At 41.8% G+C, this 15601-nt stretch overlaps 2 protein-coding genes across 3 annotated transcripts; one reads left to right on the plus strand and one right to left on the minus strand.

The window, feature by feature from the left end:
* On the plus strand, positions 1–6064 carry msl2a (MSL complex subunit 2a). The gene is made up of 3 exons (XM_031737054.2): positions 1–1100; positions 2325–3730; positions 4074–6064. Exons 1-3 carry the CDS (start codon positions 959–961, stop codon positions 4374–4376), a joined length of 1851 nt encoding a protein of 616 aa, XP_031592914.1. The 5' UTR covers positions 1–958; the 3' UTR covers positions 4377–6064.
* A 1135-nt stretch (positions 6065–7199) lies between these two features.
* Positions 7200–11778, minus strand: LOC116318105 (tumor necrosis factor ligand superfamily member 10-like). 2 transcript variants are annotated; one of them, XM_031737049.2, is made up of 6 exons: positions 11492–11778; positions 10426–10557; positions 10108–10144; positions 9933–10004; positions 8549–8781; positions 7200–7979 (listed from the first exon to the last, which is right to left on the minus strand). In XM_031737049.2, the coding sequence occupies exons 1-6, from the start codon at positions 11603–11605 to the stop codon at positions 7770–7772; spliced, it is 798 nt and encodes a 265-aa protein (XP_031592909.1). In that variant the 5' UTR covers positions 11606–11778; the 3' UTR covers positions 7200–7769. The 2 variants fall into 2 exon arrangements, with proteins under 2 accessions (XP_031592909.1, XP_031592908.1); XM_031737048.2 differs by having other exon boundaries at positions 10108–10147; positions 11492–11777.
* Positions 11779–15601: the final 3823 nt, after the last annotated feature.

Raw genomic sequence — 15601 nt, forward strand, 5'->3', positions numbered from 1 at the left:
AAGCGATGGAGGACATGGGAAAGGCGCTGCGGTAACCACGGTAACTAGTGGAAGTCTCGCGTGATGATCATGCCTGTCGAGAGGGGTTGATGCGAGGAAAAGTGGAAAATCGAATGATTGATGCATTTGCAAAACGGCAAGTTAGCTATGTTTCGGTCACCTCTCCCAGAGCATTACAGCAAAACGTACCAAAATTGCAGAATTTTTCTTAGCCGGTCGCATTTTGCTCCTACGTGCGACGTATAAAGCCACCCAGGGGGGTTAGTGATACGGTTGACTCTTCGCTAGCTAAATCGACTAGCCATGCTAACGCTAGCTGGTTAGCTTTGTTTACATCAAGTGCGCGCCTGGAATCTGTTAACGGATTTCTGACCCGGCGAATTCATGATCTCGTCAGTCCGTTTCTCAGTTAAACATCGACGAGGAGACTGGGTTGTAGAGTAGATTGGCTCTATGGCTATCATCGATGATCTCTTGTGCAAAACGTCCGGCTGATGCAGTAAGCTAACGTTAGCTACGTAATGCTAACCTTTTAATTATGGGTGATTTGCTCATTCGAGTCAGCGTTTGCCCTTAGACTTTGTTGGAGATGAGTATAATTATAACTCTAATAGGTCCGAATTAACAGGAACTGTAACTGTGATATGAAAGAGTTCGCTGGTTAAATGTAATGACTGCGAACCGGTGATGCTAACCTTAGGTAGCCACCTGCCAAGCTAGCTAACGTGCGCGTTTAGCGATAACCGCCTCACCATGGTCGTTGTTTCATATTGCATATATTACTGATTCATGATTAACATCTCTATTGGCACACTGGAGTGACTGATTGTTGCGTCGCTAGACCAATTTACATCCCCTCCATCACCCTGAGGCTGGGCTCTCTTTACGTTGTGACGAGCCGCTGGATTTTTTTTCCTTCCTCGGACCGTGTTTCCCTGAGGCTGCAGAGCACATCGCCATGAACCCGGTTAATGCAACCGCTCTCTACGTGTCTGCCAGCCGGGCCGTGCTGCAGTGCGACCCGCGGCAGCCTCATTCCTTCGCAGAGATGTACAAACTACTGCCCTTCTTCCGAAAGTCCCTCGCATGTCTTGTCTGTGGTAAGTGATTTGAGAATATTATAGCAACACAACACACTTTCAGTGCAGCTTTTATGTTATTTGCGACACTGTATTCAGTTTTGAGCCATACATTGGCTGAATTGCATTAAAAAATAATTACCATTAATATTGACTGAAGTGACCGTGGGCGTGCGTGTGATCGCAGCAGTTGTGACACGATTTGTCGCTCTTGTCGCCGTGGTCTCCTTGGCAACCGAGGCTGGAGCACCAGTCATCCGTCCTCTCGACAAGACAGATGACTGCTCCGTTGTTGTGCCTGCTGCAGAGCCATGTGTTTCTTATTCATGCTTTATTTACCAGCCCGCTTAGCTAGTGGAAGATTTGAGCTGACACAGCTTGCACTGAGGAGACGGGCAATATTGACAGAGCTATGCGCGACAACATTTTTGACCTTTCCCTATTATTTGACAGTGGTTTTGCTATGCTTAATTCTCCTGTGAAATATTCAGTCAGAATTACATGTTTGGTTATGTAAGCAATAAAGATCCATAATCTTTCTGCTAAGCCCATTTGGTTCTTATTTGCTTATTAACGAAAAGGTTTGGTACAGATATGGTTCTGGCTAGTTCAGTTGGTATGTAGATTCCGAACAAGTTGTTGATAAATTGGTAAAAGTTCATTAACTGAACTTTTTATCAAATATTTTGTTATTAACTTAATCAATTAAGCACCTGTTCTGGGTTTTTCACCTTGATGAGTTGCAGCTTTCTCTGATTCATTTCACTTTGGATTATTTTTGGGTCCTTGACTGTTGATCAGACAGAGCAGGATATTTTCCATCTCTGTGATATTGTGGTAGTGATATATAATCATAGGATATAATAATATATGCTTATGCTGCTCCCTTGTCACATGTTTAATTTGGCAAGGTCGGTGCCTTTCCTGACTTAACCTCAAAGGGATTTGTCTTTCCAGCTGGAATTGAACTGGGGACCTTTTGCTTGCCAAGTGAATTTGTAATTCACTATGCTATAGTTGTACTTACAGATAACAAATGTATCTGTAAGAATGATAATCGATAATTGATAATTAAGAAATAGTTATTGTAGCTCATTGAGAATACAGCTGTTTCTATAAAGCTATGATTACTTGAGGTGGAGCGGAGTATAAGTGACTCATGGACAGCTATATACTGTGCCATAGTAACTGTGCCTTTGTTCAAAGGTACTAAACAGTTGGATTTTTTTCTCATTTTTCTCTCAGGTAAACTGCTTCAGGATCCGATTTCTCAGACACATCCAGAGTGTCAGCATTATGTCTGCTTGGGCTGTAAAGGCCAGAAAATGCAGATAAGGCCATCATGCAGTCGTTGTAAGGACTACTCCTCCTTCCAGGAGAACAAACAGCTCTCTTTACTGGTGCAGTGTTACAGGAAGCTCTGCTTCTATGTAATTCATTCACCGTTGCTGTCGTGTGTCAGCAACCATGTAGGAGGGTCTCCAGAGGTAATGGCCTTGCTAGAAGAGGTGCTATTGTCGCACAAAGACGAGATGGAAGACCCAAGTCTAGTGCACGAAGATGTGAATCCCTTGGCTCCTGAGTCCCTTACCCCCACAGAGGCACCACCTGTTCCTGCAGAGCTCTCAGCTGTACCTCAGAGCTCTTCCTCTGATCCTCCCTGTTTCAATGGACCACAGGAATGCAATGGAGACGTGATGGAGGACGTAGCTCCCTCTTCTCCTGAGCTGGAGGTATGCGAGCTGGTAGAGGAGCAGCCACAGGCAGGCCTGTCTGTATCCAATACCGGTTGTGGAGGATTGGAACTGAGTCTGACCACTGGACGTTTAGCCCCAACACCAGGCACTGTGTGCTCACTCAGGGATGGGGATTCAAGTAGCAGGGAGGTGGAGGAGGGGGAGGTGTTGCTCCTCAGTGTGGAAGAGGTGTTACAGACATTGGATCCCCTTCAACCTGGTCGAGACTCTCTTCATACACAGCCGGTTAGGACACATACTCACACACACACAGCTACGGACAGAGCACACACTCAGATGTACATACAGCTGGATGCAGCTCACAACTACACACAGATTCAAACAGGCAGGACTAATACAGTGGCAGGCCATGGTGCTCACACACATACATCTTCCTTTGACCCTCCTTCAGCCTCCAAGCCCCCACCAGTCCGCCTTAACCGTAAACGATCTCATTCAGAGAGTGACAGGGAAAAAGTGAAACCTCTTCCGATTGCTTCTATCCTGCAGGGCTCTTCCTCAAACTCGCACACTCCTAATCCCTCTCACACACTGCACACACAGCCACCCACGCCTTCCCTAACAGTACCAGCACACACATACTCATCGCTTCCCAACGGAGCACCTCCTAAGCCCAGTCGACCTGCGCCGAATCACAATAAAGGTGCCAGGAAACATCCGGAGCCAAGCCCTAAGAAGCCACATGTCAAGGCTCGCACTGGTGGAGCTTCCAAGACAAAGGAAAGAAGCAAAGACCAGCGGTTGATGGCAGGCTGCCTGGTACCTCAAGCACCTGCGAGGCCTCCATATAAGAAGCCAGTGGAGAAGAAGGGCTGTAAATGTGGAAGAGCCACTCAGAATCCATCTGTGTTGACCTGCAGGGGACAGCGTTGTCCCTGTTATTCAAACCGCAAGGTAAAACCATTAATCTATTAAATGAGCACATTATACGCTTAAAGTGTAATGCTGTCATTATGTGAGTTTGTGTAGATTATTCATGCTGCTATTTTATAATGTGTTAGTGTAAACATATGACAACTATGCTTTAGTATTTTTGTTTTTAACCCAAAGAATAACTTGAATGTTAATGTATTTTTGCATTTTAAATGTAAATACAGTGATATTCAAACCTAGTAAAGTCAGGTTTTTGTATTCTTTTGTGACAGTATCAGAAACTGAGAGCTTTGCATCTTTTGTGCCACGCTAGCCCTGTGTAGCCAGAGTAACACTGTTGTCTGTTTTCTCTGATCTTTCTCAGGCATGCTTGGACTGCATCTGTCGAGGTTGCCAGAACTCCTACATGGCCAATGGTGAGAAAAAGCTCGAGGCCTTTGCAGTGCCAGAGAAGGCCTTAGAACAGACGCGGCTCACGCTTGGTATCAACCTAACCAGCATCACAGCAGCCGCCGCCCTCCGCAACCCGGCAACCACCAGCATCCGTGCAAACACCCTCCTCAACGTTGCCACCGCAACAGGGACCCCCGTTTCGACAGCTTTCCTGTCCCCCAGCCCCCCACAAGAGCCCAACTATGAGGAGAGCCTCGAGTTGCTGATCGGATGAGAGGCTGGGACTCCAAAAATAGACAGCATGGTGCTGATAGAATGTGACAGCTGATCATTGTCTGTCAGAAAACGTGTACCTACCCCATTGAGGGGAAGGAAATCTAAGGCAGCTATGGGTCTGTCCTGTCCTGTAATCTGCTTTCCTTCTGTGTCAGAAAATGCTGAGTAGTACGACTAGCATGGGTGTGCCAAAGCCTCCTGTATTGTGCCTGTGTGCCAGTGTTTATTGTTGCCTGTCTCTAGTTAACACTTAAACTCGGTTCTTAGGCTGTTCTGTACATCACAGGTGCTTTTTTTCATTCATAGACCACAGACATTCTCTAAGAGGCAATAGAAACGTATCACAGGTTTTGTTTGGGTGTACACTCACAAGTATTCGAGTATCTGTGAATCCCCCTACCCCCTACATATGGTGCAACAACAACTACATCATCATCATATCAAGGTTACAGCATTTTTCATGTTTGAGTATTAGTCCTTAAGCTTTAGAAATACATAATTTGTGTCAGGACAGCCCTTACTAATCTTTAACCCTCTGTGTGTTCACACCATAATTGTGAAGGACTCTTGTGACTTATATATGTAGATCGTATGTCTCACACAAGACTGTATGCCTTTTCTAGCTCGTTAATTCACTCAATCCAAGTACTGTCGGATGTTAACGAATTTGTCTTAATGAACTTGACTGATGCAGGCATTGTACAGGCAGCAAGATAATGTCAAAGCACTTGGCTGGTTCCACAGTTTGTGAGTGTGTGTGTGTTTGTGTGTATGTGCCTGGTGAGATTTACTGTAATGTCAGTGGGGAGGCGGTTGTTGGGTTGTGAGCACTTAGTCTGATTGATTGGCCAAATTACAACTAAAACCGTTCTTAGCATAGCAATAGGAGCACCAACACGGAGCCTCCCAGCTCCAGTGCGCGCACACAGTTGTTTACAGTATTGCCATTTTAGACTTCAACTGACTGTCTTCAAAAACAGTTACTCTGTTATGCTTTGATTATGGGATTGTACATGACTCTGTGTGTGTATAGATAAACCGAAGCCATAGGTCGTCATTTACAAGATCAAATATGCTCTGTCCATGCATTTTTCCCCCCACACTTGTAGTGTCCAGACTGATTGGAGACCAACTCAGAGACTATTTTTGATACCAAGCGTTTAAGATTTGGTACCACTGTCTTTCCTTTTGGTTAAATCACAATGAAGCCCTCCCGTAACTCAACATGCTGTGTTGTCCGCGTTTGTGTTTACTGTCTCGCCTGTAACTACAATATGTTTGTTAGTCCAGTCCAGTGACCAAAAAGAGACTGAAGACCAACCACACACCTTGGTGGTTCTTTATTGACAAGAAATTAGAAGGCGGATTATAATATGACCTATCTTCCTCTGTGTGTGTGTGTGTGTGTGTGTGTGTCTGTGTGTCTGTGTGTCTGTGTGTGTCTGTGTGTGTGTCTGTGTGTGTCTGTGTGTGTGTCTGTGTGTGTCTGTGTGTGTGTTTGTTTCAAAATGTATTTCTTTTGGGCATTACTTGAACCCTGATTAAGTTTTTGTTTTTGGTATTGATTTTTTTTTTAAGTGTAAAAACTCTTGTTTGGGGAGTGATTATTATTGCTGAAACATCCACTGCCATATTATGGAAACATGTACTACAACATGAATTAAACGATAGTTTTTTACTTTTTCAGTATTGTGTCTTAAAATTTAATTAACCATGAACGTCTCCACTAAAATTGATTGGAAATCCATCCAGTAGTTTTCAGGATACATGTAGTGATAAAGTATGTGGGGGATCACGATTTGTATTCATTTCCATATAAAAGTGTAAAAATGTATTGGAAAACACTTAAAATACAGTATAATCTGACACATCTCAAATATTAGAATATCATGAAAATTCTTTTTATGGTCATTTATTTTAATAGTGCGGGTTGTTACTAAAACTTGCTGCATCAGTGAATGAAGGGATTCATTTTTGTCACTGCTGAGGTGTTCCTGAAGATCAAGTTGCTTTTAATATGAGCCTTCAGCTCATCTCTTGGGTATGCTATCTTCTACCCTTTTCTTCTTCCTTCTAACAATACCCCTGTGGGGTTTGGGTCAGGTAAGTTGGCTGACGAATAAGTCACAGTACTGACGTGGTCAGCAAACTATTTTATAGTCACTTTGGAACTCTGGGAAGTCCTGCTGGAAATGGAAATCTGAAGCTCCATAAAGCTTGATTGAACCATGAAGAGCTTTAAAATCACCTGGTAGACCACCACTAGATCACTTTACACCCCAAATCGTCACAAACTGCATAAAGTTTAGAGTGGACTTCGAGCACTTTGTATTTTAAGTTTTTCCACACTTTAGGATCTTAATTTTCAAATAAAATGCAAATTTTACTTTTAGCTGAAAACTTTGGACCACTGAGCAACTTAGCCCAGGTAAGTTCCTTTGATTCCAGTGTGATTTGATATTAGGAATGAGAAAGCTGTAGTATCTTTCCAGAAGACACCTGCATGTAGTGGCTCTTGATGTCGTGATTCCAGCCTCAGTCAAACACTTGTGAAGTTTTTTCACCGTTTTCCCTACCGCACTTTTCCCTTACAATAAACTTTCTATCAATAGGCTTTACTACAAAACTCTGTGAACCTCCAGTTTTTACAGGAATGACATCCTGGCTTATCCCTTTTGTAGAGGGTATCAATGATTATCAGATCATGACTGTCAAGTCAGCAGTTTTTCCCATGATTATTGTTGGGTGTAGTAATTCTAAAGGGTGTTCTCATCTTCTGAGATGCATCTGTGTTTTTGTTAAGGCATTGAGAACTTCAGAATCCCTTTATCTCTTTAATACCACATTCATTCAATAGATTGCACAGAGATGACATAAACGAGTAGGAAGCTTCATTCATAATATTCAACATGTAAAATCTTGTCAGAATTTTTGATGTAAGACCTCTCATGTGCCCAACATCGCTGCCCTTTCCAGTGACTGATAACTCAGCTGGGAACTGTTTCACCTGCAGGCAAAACGGATTGCTTCAATAGAGGGCATTCACGCGTGACATTTAAATCTGTATCTATTGTATGGCTTGAAGTGCACCTCTATCTATCCGAATGCAAAACATAATCCATGTTTTCTGCCGTACATCAAGCGTCCATGAAGTTTCTCAGGCTTGAAAACGGAATTCATATCCTGCATTAGGTCAACCAATTAAAAGGCCACTGATGGATTTATTTCGATGACATTATTTCCGGAATGTCATACATGACCCGTGGTCCCGAAGAAGTCCTTTTGCCATCCTTACAGTCTTTTCTTCTCTTCCAGTCCTGTTCCATCCGACCGCCACTTATGCTATCAAGCAACATTCTGCTTCACCTCTGCTCATGCCTTTTTAAAATTTCTAGCTCACGAGGAAGGCCCCAAAGTAGTTTGCCCTACCGTCCATCTCTATGACACTAGCATTGCTAACAGTAATGAAGAGGCGATCTGCAGGCTGTAGAAAGGCAGTGCCCGCCTGATGCAGAGAGAAGAGGCCAGGCTCCTGACCCCGAGGCCAGCAGACACTCCTAATCGATTTCATTAGTAAGATGGGTGCCGTGTAGGAACTCATCTGTGGGCCACACCAAAAAAAGAAAAAGAAAAAAAAAGAAAAACATGAATAAAGCATGGCATTATATATCAGCACATTTCACTGATTTGTAAGCGTTCTACCTTTCGGTTTAAATTCACAGGCAAAAGTAGCTGTACTGACTTCATTTCATTTTATCCTGATTGACACTGAGGTTATTTAAACCAACTCAAGCTCAAAGGAAATCCTGTAAAGATATATGCATCTCAAACAAGAGCAAATAAAGTAACTTAACACTTGAACACTGTGAGCTTTAAATGTTCTTTAATGTATTTGAAAGAAAAAGGAAGTGTGTACTTTAAGAAGCCTTAAAGGACACAACACTAATTAAATGCCACAGAGGGACAGAGATATAGATATTGGAAGAAAACTATGTAATATGGTCAATGATTTCTTGGATTAAAAGGTTCAGCTGCCTTTTTAATTCCATCTCTCACTTGAACATCATGAAACAATATTTATTCGCTAAATCACTAATAGTATAATTTCTAATTATAGCTATAGCTAACCATCTCCACCAGTTCTCCTTTAATAAGTAAAAAAGCTTTGACCTTCTTGTAGATATACTGGACAAGCTGAGCTCCTTGCTCCTCTCTTGTTTCCCCGTCCGTCTCCCCCATGGAGGGGAGTTTGAAGTAGGTCTGGGCGTAGATGTAGTAGAGGCCTGCTCTGGGCACCAGCAGCTCTCCTCCTCTCAGCTCTATGTTCTGCAAGAAGGACAGGCCTCTCTGGCCTTCCCACTCTCTGATGCGCTCTCCCAGGTACCCCTTGCTGCTTCGTAAACCTGGAACAGCCACATGCGCATACAGAAAGTAAGACATAGTATATATGCATAGAAAAATCACTGAAAAACATTTAAAGCTTCAAGACTGAGTTTTGTTAAACACTGTTAAAACAGTAACTGCTAACCAAATTATAAACAAATGTTCATGACATGTACAGTGGGTAAGTAATGTTTACAGATGTGCCCACAGACCAGCAGCTATCCACAACTGCTTCTCTAATAGATTAAAATAATGTTCAGTCATGTGTTGGTGCTACATACTGTGGAAGGATTATGTTTCCCACTAACATTGTGCCTAATCTAGAACTACTAAACCACTATTCAATAAATTAGACTGTCAAATAAGTCGTGCATCAGTCAGACACCAGCACCACATCAGGACAAGAGGTTAATTAGAATGTGAACATATTTGACTGGCTCCCCCTAGTGGTAGAATGAAAAAAATAATACAAAGTAATGCATGCTCCTAGCCTGTTTCCCCGTCCTCCCCACTTATTTACTGCGGCGATGTTGTTCAGCACATTTATTAACATAAAGATCACACCGGTTTTAATGCACCTTGCCGACCTAACATGCAAAAGTCGCTGGGTGGACTGCATCTGGCGTAAAAGTCCCTGCCTAATCAAATACATGCAGATCCATCCACTGTGGTTGAAAAAAGAAGACGAGCTCGCCATTTTTAAAGTTGCTTTTTTGAAGAGTCACAATGAAGGTACAAATGTGATTCTACACATAGTACCTTTAAAGTGAATTTCTTTCACATGCTTCAAAGCTTTCCTTTTATATGCTATTCCTCTCAGCGGGTCTCTGTACACTGGATCTATAGTCCATTGCATACAATGCTTGCAAAGTATCTATGTAGGCAATATATGAGCTTTTTTTCTTCTTCAGTTCCCAGACAAAGACTAATGACTCATCTAAAAGACACCATAGGAAACACCAGGGTATGAGAGAGCGGTTATACACATGCAAGCCCTGACGGACATGTAGGTGTGAGGAGGTAACAAAATCTGAAAGGAGCCTCGGAAGCCTGGAAGCAAAATTCCTAACCTATGGCCTTGAAAAGGTAAAGCGGTGTGCACACGTGTTATGTGTTTCAGGTGTTTGTTATGCATTTCAGAATCAAATGTAACTGATAAAATGATCCTCACTCTCTGAATTTGGAGGCTCTGCTGATGAGACAACACCAGTCACATGTGCACCAACTTTGGGAAGAGAGACCCCTGTGAAAAATGAAACAGGATACACACACATACACACGGGACACTTTTAGTGTAAGAAGCCATGCATGACAGTGTGATTGACGTTGAATGGTATGGTTCTTACTTCTCTCAGGAGTAGGTATCTGGAATCTTTCAGCAATCTTCTGACAAAAACAAAACAGAGGAATAATAAGAGAGGAGGAAGTGAAAGAGATTACCAGTTACGTAAAATACAAACAAATACAAAATCACTAAACTAAACTAATCAGAATCAGCAAGGAAGTCACCACCGTGAACCCCTCAGTACCCAGTCTGCTTTAACCCAGGTGTGATGGCAGATTTCCCTTTTAAGGATGAGACTTCCAAAAGTGAACAATCAAAATAGTTAAATTAGAACTAACCAACTCTATCAAATTTCAGCTGAACAAAGATCAATAAAAACCTTCTTTAAGTAGTAGTGGAGCTGTTGCGTGACCTGCCAGCAGGGGTCGCTCTTCTTGTCTGCCGCGTCCAGGAAGTTCAGATTTGGGTTTACAAGACAGGACATGCTGCTCCTGGAAAAACTCTCCTGCATCTATGAGGGTAAAACAACAGGTAAAACAGGGTGAAACTAAGTAGACACTTGCAAATTCTTCTTACCTACTAACTGATCTGTAAATATAAAAGTTGAGGCACTGGGCATTAGGTTACATCTTCTGCCGGTGTAAGTGTCTGTGGCATAACCATCACTGATATACATGGACTGCGCACATTGGCTTCAAAATACCTGCTTTGGATGCAGGTCCATGAGGTGAACAACAGTGCTTAGAAGGCTTTAAAAAGTTAACAGCTTTAAGTCTGCTGTAATCACCATAAGACATACTGCGTGTGTATATGCGTGCTTGACAATTTGCTGGAAACATCATTACAACGAAAAACAATGTCAGCAGGCTGTCCTTGCGCCACAGGTGTGTCTGAGCGGAGACGTGTGTGTGATTCCCGTGATTATGATATTTTAGAGGCGTTTTCAGCTCGTCACAATGTCTACCCGTCTCTGAAATGCGTTGGTTTAGGGTGTCACAACCCATTTCCTCCAATTGTTTAATGTTATCTCGCCCCAACTTTCTCCGCTCTCATTGTCCGGCGCTGGGTGCAGAAATTCCCGCAGGGATTATTACGGGACTTTTAGGAGTAACCTAAATAACCTTTTTAAATTTCTCTTTAAAAAAGTAGATATTCCCAGCGCATTTATTTCTATTCCTTGTTTATTTCTGAGGGAATTAAATCAAAGTGGTAAAGCAGTTTTAATGTTTATCTGACTATATCCGCCTGTCCACGGTCCACAGGTCATTTGGAGTTCATATTTTAATATGCAGTTCCTCTGTCCTCGATCATACTTATCTTGTTCCACAGGTATGAGCCGCATGCCACAATGAAGATCTGTGTTCTTAGTAAGCTTAGCTTGTCCCCATGTTTCACGCCTCTCACTCAATCTCGTGCGTTCCACGCAAACCAAACGCATTTCTTACCGTGTTCAGGACTTTGTTGAAGTACATAAAACTGACGGCGACCGCGATGGTCTGGAGGAGGACTGCTGCGAGTAAGATGAGCCCCAGACTCTGGACAGAAATGGACATGGCCATATCACACAACGACTGAATTCACCAATTGCTAGAAAAAACTTAAGGATCAAGAAAGCGCTTCAGAGTGGCAGATCAAGTCAAGCTCTGTTGCATTTCTTCTGTGTAGGACAGAGAGAGAGAGGGAGGAAAAGTGTGCAGGCGTCTGTAGGTGGAGCAGAAGGGAGGTATGGAGGATTACAACAGCCTCAAGATGTCACTGTTATTAGATAGAAACGGGCAGGGAGCTGCTGCACATGCAACTTTAGGATGCCTTCAGTCAGTGTCGGAAATGTCAAAACTTGCTTCCCTTTTTCAATAAAATCTCCTTTTTGTCCCACTTCAATTTTTTTTTGCTACTAATAAAGTCATTTATTGTATCTTTATTGTATCTTTATGATACAATAAAGAAGACCGCAATCACAGACAGAAAAGTATGTATATGCTTAAACCATATAAAACTATATGCAATTTTGAATTAGTTCAAAATAGTGCCTAAAAATGTCTTTCTTTGTATGACTCAAAATAGCTTTACGACATTTAATCCCAATGTCCTCAGCTTCATCCATATTTCACAACTCAATAAATCTATCATTGTGTCCAAGAAGCAACTAATCAGTGCATTTTTACAACTTAATTCCCCAAATGTGGGGATAATCGAGGACAACATGAAGGCCCTGGAAACAGTCAGCGGTAACATGTGTTGTGGTTTATGTAGCCATGAAGCAGTTTTGTTTTGTCTCTCTTTTATGATAGAAATAAGTTATCTTGGTGTCTAACTGTTAAACAGCTGCAGGTGAAGTCAGTTAAGGAACCTTGGTTTGCAGTTATCCTCTTGGCATTGCTTGGGTGTTGCTTGATGAAGGAAATAAGGCGGTTATTGTTAAAACATATGCTGTATGTCACATATGCACTTGTATGTGTCGCAAGTAAGAGACTGTGCAAAGCAAATGAAAGCAGCAATAGGCCAACACTGTGAGGAAGTTTTGGATAGAAGTACTGTGCAGGTAGCAGATCATCAGCATCTGAAAGTAATCTCCTTCCTGCTATTGTGTGGTGATCTGAGAGACTTCTGTTTGATTAGTGCTGAATGACCTACCATTTTTAGGGCTTCTGCGTACCCACATAGTATTTGTCACAGGGGAGTGATTTAATCGGGAGAATTTAACCTTGAGTAGTTCCCGTGCTTTCATGCCATCACCTCTAACCCTTGCTCTATTGTCAGTGTCAGGAAGTGAAAGTGGGGCTGAAGGAGTTCACAGCTCCAGGATGTGAGTGACCCTCCCAACAATCAAACGCTGAGGGAAAGCATGCAAAGCGCATTCAAAGCCGCACGCATGTAACTTTAATCTTCACACGTTTGCACATCACTGAATATTTCCCAGCAGGTTCACTAAAGCAGGCAGCACCAAAGCACATTAAAAATGTACTCAGAAGTTTAAATGAGGATCGCGGCAGAGATTAAAATATCAAAAATGCGGAAGGCAGAGTGAAGACTCGTGTTCCCTTTAGTCAGGTAATTCCCAGGCTTGTCAGAGAGAATGAATGGAAAAGGTGAGTGATACCTGAAGACTATTTGGCCTCAGGCAAGCCAGATGACACCCGGAGATACATACCTGTCAACACTTCAACAGCAAACATGCATTTTTATCAACCTTTTTCCATTTGTCTTATTGTTATTTCTTCTCCTTACCTTGAGACATTTGGTGACCTTTGACCTGTGTCAGCTATTTTCTCATGCAGGTCTTGGCTAGCTTTAATCCTCTAGCATTTCAATGCCTAAAGGAATAGTCAGACATTGTGGGAAATATGCCCGTTTTCTTCAATGAGTGTAATCAGCGGTTTCACCTTCTTGTGATCCCTCTGTATTTCTATTCATGAAGGTAACTCTTGATTGTAGACTTGGACAATGAAACATCTACTTCATCCAGAGTGATCCTGACTTGGTTAGATGGTGGGAAGGAGTTTTTCTTAACCAAAGAAAGAATTCTGCAATAATCCACTTAAGCTGTCTTCCTGGTTTTTTAGTGTTGTTGGCGGGGACAACTAAGCAGTAGAGTTTGCACAAACCAAATGCTAATAAGAACTAATCACTGTGCAATAGACTGACAATAGTTGAAATACTGTGCAATAGACATTTGGCTGCTACATCTATCTAAATTCATTCTTTTATTATGTCTCCAATAGATGTTTTAGGCCTAATGATGGTCTTAAATAACAAGGAACATGCTTTATCTGGTCATGTAAATGTTTGTCAGTCAATTTTCTACTTCTGAAAAGCTCAACAATTAATGATCATGTCATATCGGTGGTGGAAGATGTATATTTATGTATGTATATTTATATATACTTGTACTTACTAACCTAATTTATACTATGTTACACTTCAACTATTGTACTTTTTAGTCAGTTATTTATATGACATTTGTTGCTGTATAGTTAATTAATTTGCTCATTTGGATGTAATTAATTACTGGTATATTTTATTATATACTACCCAACAGTAAAGGTTAAATCAGGGACTTTACTTGTATTTACTGTTTTGCTGATTTAAGAGATTTACTATAAAGGAAAAGCATATTGCATATATCCTTTCTTAGTAACCAAATTTAAAAGGTTTTTGATTGTAACCCTTACATTCATTTATAGTCATAGTGATTTGCATGTTAATCTGTGTATCAGCTCTGTCTTTGTTCTTATATTTAGATGCAGTAGGTTCTTGTGAGGGAAACACCTTTCTACGGAAGCCAGCTAAATCACTGGTGTCTCGATGCATTGTTCGACACTTTGTCTTCTGAGCAGCTGTAGTCTTCAGATGGGAATTTAGGGAGATTCCATGACTTCACTGAGAGGAACGCAGGGAGGAGAAGCCTCAGGGGAGGGACAAGACAAGTCGAGTGCAGAAGGGAGTAGATGGAGTGTCCTTTAAATCTATAAGTCTTCTGGGTATTTAAGCTTTGCTCCATTGTTCTCATAACTGTCGCAGTTTTATAACACCATGTATTCCTCATAGAGAGACAGATGTTTTCGATTTCAGTATTAACTAGTAGGTTCCAGTTAAGGGATTTGAAGTTCAAATCCAGATGATTTTATTCAATAAATGTTTGGGCACTGTTTACGGTCGAAATTTATTCAGCAATGCCATTTTCCTTTTTTAAATAATTTGTCATCAGACCAAACAAATGAGTAACATCATGTTAAATGGGTGCTACTATAGAAGAGAAAGATAGTCTTGTAGTCCAGCAGGGGGCAGGATTACACTGATTATTAGGGCTGTGGCAAATTATTCATGTGGCGACCCAAAATAGTCACTCCGTTCTCTCGAAACTAAATAACATGCATGCGTAGGCCGTCTTACTCCTTGTGTTAATCGCATATCTGGATAAATGAAGAGGCTGTGTCATGAGTCTAGTATAAAATCTTTCCCAAATCAGACACACGGATCCAGACAAGAGGTGGAGCAAGAGGCAGAGAGATTTTAAGATCTTGCTGGAGGGACAAGGTTAGTGGTTAGTATGTCAGAGGAACACCTGAGGTTCAGTCTGGAGACAAAGTAAGAGAGGCAAGGCTGAGATGGTCTGGAGATATGTAGAGGAGGGATAGTGGATATATGGGGCAAAGAATGCTGAAGATGGAGCTGCCAGGCTGGAGGAAAAGAGGACATCCACGAACCTTAGTCTATCCCAGAAGCAGGGTACACCCTGGACAGATCGCCAGTCTGTGGCAGGGCCAAGCTATCTCTTAAAGTACAGAATATTACATGTAGTATTGTAGTATGTAGACTGGTTGACCGTTCACATAATATTTGTGATTTCCAGCTTATAGTTTTGCCAAAAGGAAACACAATGAGTACATTTAGTCAACCTGATAATGCCCCATCTTCAACAGAGAAGTTTCTTTTTGTTTTGTTTTCTGCAATAATCAGTGCAGATCAGTCCAATGATCAGAACATATGTAACTCAAGCTGAACATTAAGTCATCTAGAAAAACAACAAATGTGAATAATGAGACACACAGAGG

The sequence above is a fragment of the Oreochromis aureus genome, linkage group 19, assembly GCF_013358895.1.
Source record: "Oreochromis aureus strain Israel breed Guangdong linkage group 19, ZZ_aureus, whole genome shotgun sequence".
NCBI classification, from domain to species: Eukaryota; Metazoa; Chordata; class Actinopteri; order Cichliformes; family Cichlidae; genus Oreochromis; species Oreochromis aureus.